Source organism: Cephus cinctus, unplaced genomic scaffold, assembly GCF_000341935.2.
Source record: "Cephus cinctus unplaced genomic scaffold, Ccin1 Ccin1_scaffold0080, whole genome shotgun sequence".
Classification (NCBI taxonomy): domain Eukaryota; kingdom Metazoa; phylum Arthropoda; class Insecta; order Hymenoptera; family Cephidae; genus Cephus; species Cephus cinctus.
In genome coordinates this window covers 1,179,026-1,183,039 of record NW_014332821.1, presented here as the reverse complement: position 1 = coordinate 1,183,039, position 4,014 = coordinate 1,179,026, and the positions used below count along the sequence as shown (strand labels likewise).

General features: G+C 40.2%; 1 protein-coding gene across 1 annotated transcript in view; it reads left to right on the top strand.

Moving 5' to 3' along the window:
• Positions 1 to 4,014, top strand: part of LOC107271703 — a 112,320-nt gene that overhangs the window by 93,834 nt on the left and 14,472 nt on the right. Inside the window, exon 7 of the mRNA XM_015748005.2 lies at positions 1,122 to 1,341. Coding sequence (XP_015603491.1) covers positions 1,122 to 1,341 — 220 coding nt within the window. The remainder of the gene's footprint in view (positions 1 to 1,121; positions 1,342 to 4,014) is intronic.

Below are 4,014 nucleotides of genomic sequence, written 5' to 3'. Positions count from 1 at the left end.
CGACCCTCCTTCCGCGATACGACTCGTGACTGTACATGAATCTTTCATTTGGGAGAACCACCCTCTGGTTATTTTTTTTTGTTTTACTCGCTAAATATCACGCTGCTGAACGAGAGATTTAACCCAGGGGATTATTTTAGTTTTTCGCTCAGACATTACCGGATCGTTCGCTAGCGTGCGTCAGAATAGCTAAAACTTTTTTTTTCGAAAATCTTTAACAGCTAGAATTCAACTATTTTGAGAAACGTCTAGACGCGATTAATACGGTCGAAGGTCAGCGCGATCATTTGAAAGTATAAACAGGTTTTATGTTAATTAAAAAATTTGTTGTCTTTCCAAAATCTTCGCTACTTTTTTTTAGAAACGTAACGTGCAATGTCGATTTTGATAAAACTTTTGAATATAGCAATTGTGATTTTTTTCGTAATAATTTTGTGCCAGATTTACCTGGAAGATTATCAAAGCTGAAATCTAATTGGCGAAATGCAGAGACGTTAGCTAGTCAAGTAAAATCGTAGAAACTCACGAGAGCCATTCGTACGTCCGTTACAGAAGGAAATTATAATAGCGCCGAGAAATAATAGGATAATTTATGTTTCCGGAGCGGTTATCTAGCGTGATAAATAGCGCGTTAATATTTCAGATCGTAGGTGCGCTGCAATAAATTAAGCTTGAATGCTAAGCAGCTTAAAAATTCCATACCTAACTACAGCACAGCCACGTCGTTGCAGGGGTTGGTTTCGTTGGTATGTTTCGTTAACCCACCCTTTCTCGACGGCACACCTATATCCAAAGCTACAGACCTGTATATCTACTCTCATCCGCTAACTCTTATTCTACATTTCTAGTTAAACTTTCCACCGACGCAGATTAGCCTGGCATCTCGCTCAACTCTACTTTTCCTGAGATGCAAACAGCATCCTCATGCCTGGTACTTAGCTATTTTCCAACTCAACCCCAACGGATACGCCGGGCTCGATTTTCTTCGATATCCATATCATACTCTCATCCCCTCGATAGTTTCCACGTTTATCTCCATCGATCTTAAATGAAAATTGAATTCGATGTTAGCATTAATTTTATTAGCTTATCAGACACGAACTTTTTTTTTAACATTTCAGAACCCGCATCGGAGGGTTGTGAATATCCCCACTGGATGGTGTCTGCTGGAACGTGGGTCGCCCTGGACTCCGTGGCTCGTCTTCTGGTTTCACCCCGAAATCTGACGATACGTGATCGAAATGAGACACGATTCGTGTGTCACAGACTCATCAGCTCTGACAAACCCTCTACGCAATCGAATCGACAGGTCACCCTTGTAGCAAAGGCTACTCGCGAATGGTGAGTCATGACTGCTGTCGGTTTTTATATTTTACATAAATATTTTATTTACATTTACGAATATTTACGACGATGAATATTTCATTTACATTGACGTAATAAAACGCCACCGTGTATACGTGTGGGGAAATATGTAATGTATACTGTATGAGTACGTCAAAGTATTTTTTGGGGAATGCTCCACTCTACCGATGTGGAAAATTTAGACCTCGACTTGGGTGTAAGCAAATTCCCTGGGGAAGGATGAATAACGCTTTTTGGATTGTCAAAGAGGATCGAAGGACAGTTGATTATGACGGGATAATTAGAAGGATATTATAGCGAAATCCTTTCGTGTCACGCTTGATCCTCGCCCTCGCATGCATATAAATAAACCCGAAATACATTCTCGTGAGAAATTTCCCCAGTGATGCTTACCATCTCAATTTCCTCATTTTCATCATTTTTTCCCTGGTTCAGAGAGACTTTCATTGAAGTATTTATCACAAGTTCACTCATGGAACACTGGTAATGCATCGAATTTAATCGCGTTTTTTTTTCATGTCACCCCAATTTTTTAGCCCCTGCCCAAAGTCTGTTTTTTTCTTTGATACTCAATCCTACATATAGCGATTAAATAAATTAAAAGTGTTTATTTTTTTTTATTTTTAAATATATGCAAAGCAGTTTTACTTTGTTATGACCAATTGAGATTCTTATTATTTCCCTTCGTATTTTGTTTTGCTACTTCTTATCGCTACTGTCATCGGTCTTCGCATTCTGAAAATTCACCTTTTATTTAACGTATCTCGTGCTTACTGCGAACACGCATTCACGTTTGATCATATCGCGTGTCTGTCATTCGTATCTATTTCTGGAAAACTCTTCTCATTTTAGATATTCACCAACGCTATGCTTCTCGTTTTAATATACCTTACGATTTTGCATCAGTTCGCGACTTTATGAGAAACGTTTTCATGTGCACTTTAACCGCGCTGCGCCACGCGAAATATACCTCCGACAAGAAAACTTTTTTTCCTCTACCTTATAGTGTCACGTAGCATAAAAACGCAATCATATTTTTACATTATTTTGGCAATACATTTTTTTTCTATTATATCTGATAAGTAATTCCATTGAAAATATTTCAACACTTTTGCATTCACTCGATAGCAGATTTAAAAAAACGTTTCAAATAAATTGCACGGATATTACTGTATATCAATTCAGCCCATCTTTTTTTCTAAGCATATATTCTCTCGCGTAACATTAGACCTGGTATTCAAATTAAATGAATATTTAAAATATGAAATTCACTCGAAACCTACCACCAAAAACAATAGGACATAATGAAAATACATTATAACAATAATAAAAAGACGTCGGAGAATTTGATCGTGAAAAAAATTGCCCGATATCGTCATTTAGCCGTTATTCCTAATAATTTTGTTATTTGCTCAAGTAAGTGGAAGAAGCCATTGGTCACTTTTATTCCTTCCGCTCACCGTCACTCGCTCTTCCCAAACAAGAATTCCCTTTGCGATTACTCAAAGACAAGTGTTTGTCCTTCTCGGCCGTCGTTGCCGCCACAGTCGAAAAGTTTGCTCCATACCTCAGAAAGACGAGGAACGGTATCCACGAAAAATGGCTATACGTCAAGGGCATTAGTTAGGTATTTTCGCGTCCTGTATAAAAGTTTCTCAGCGTACCGTGACGTTTACCACCGTTACAGCATAGCAAGATACAGTTATATTTATACGAATCTTTCGACTTTCGACATTGTTTCGTATTACCCTGGCTTCTTCGTGCTTTATACATTGCATCTTGCCAAGAGTTTCGCGACATCCATGTATTAGCATACATCCTGACTTACTGTCCTCTTTGGACATCTTTATAGTATAAATATTTTTACATGATACGTGCTTACGCAAACCTCTTTCTTGCTTTATATCATTTATCCTTAACGTATACATATATATTGTGACGCACTGGACCTCGTAGGGTGGCCCAGGGTCTCGCAAATACAGCTATCTCAAAAACTACTGGGTGAGGGGGCCGCAAAAGAAAGGGGGGGACACGTGGGAAAATAGAAAAGAATATAATTGATAAAGTGGATGCCAATACAAAGAAAAATAAAGACGAACAGAAATCAAAACTCAATACCCTAGAAAACTATATCGCTCGATTACACACAAAACTAAGCAATAACACACGGGCTCACGCAGGAGCACGCGGTGTCGTTACGGACCTTTAAACGGGCTAGTGGGCGAGGGGATTCAGGGAACGGGGGAGCACGGTATTGGCGAGGGGGCAGGAGGGACAGGAGGGAGAAAACAACAACTGGGCGCCAGCTACTTGTTCGGCGTAGCACCGTCGAGTGACCTCAGAAGGTCCTCGAATATTTACACAAACTCGAAATGGCACGGCTAGCAGGGGAAGAAGTGAGGGGGTCTCAGGGAGGAAGGTTCCCGAACGCAAAATGGCTACTGTATAAATTACCTCGGTATCAGAACACAAAGAGGGAAAAGGGAAGGGAGAGGGCACGGGGGTTTTCCAAAAAGGACGCAAACTATTCTAAGACGCACACAATATACCACTGGCCTCGAGCGGTTGGCGGAAGGCCAGACTAAAACTTAAAAGATCTACTACGCAAAAAGGCCGGTCCACGTGGGGACGGCTCGCCAAATCCAAAAG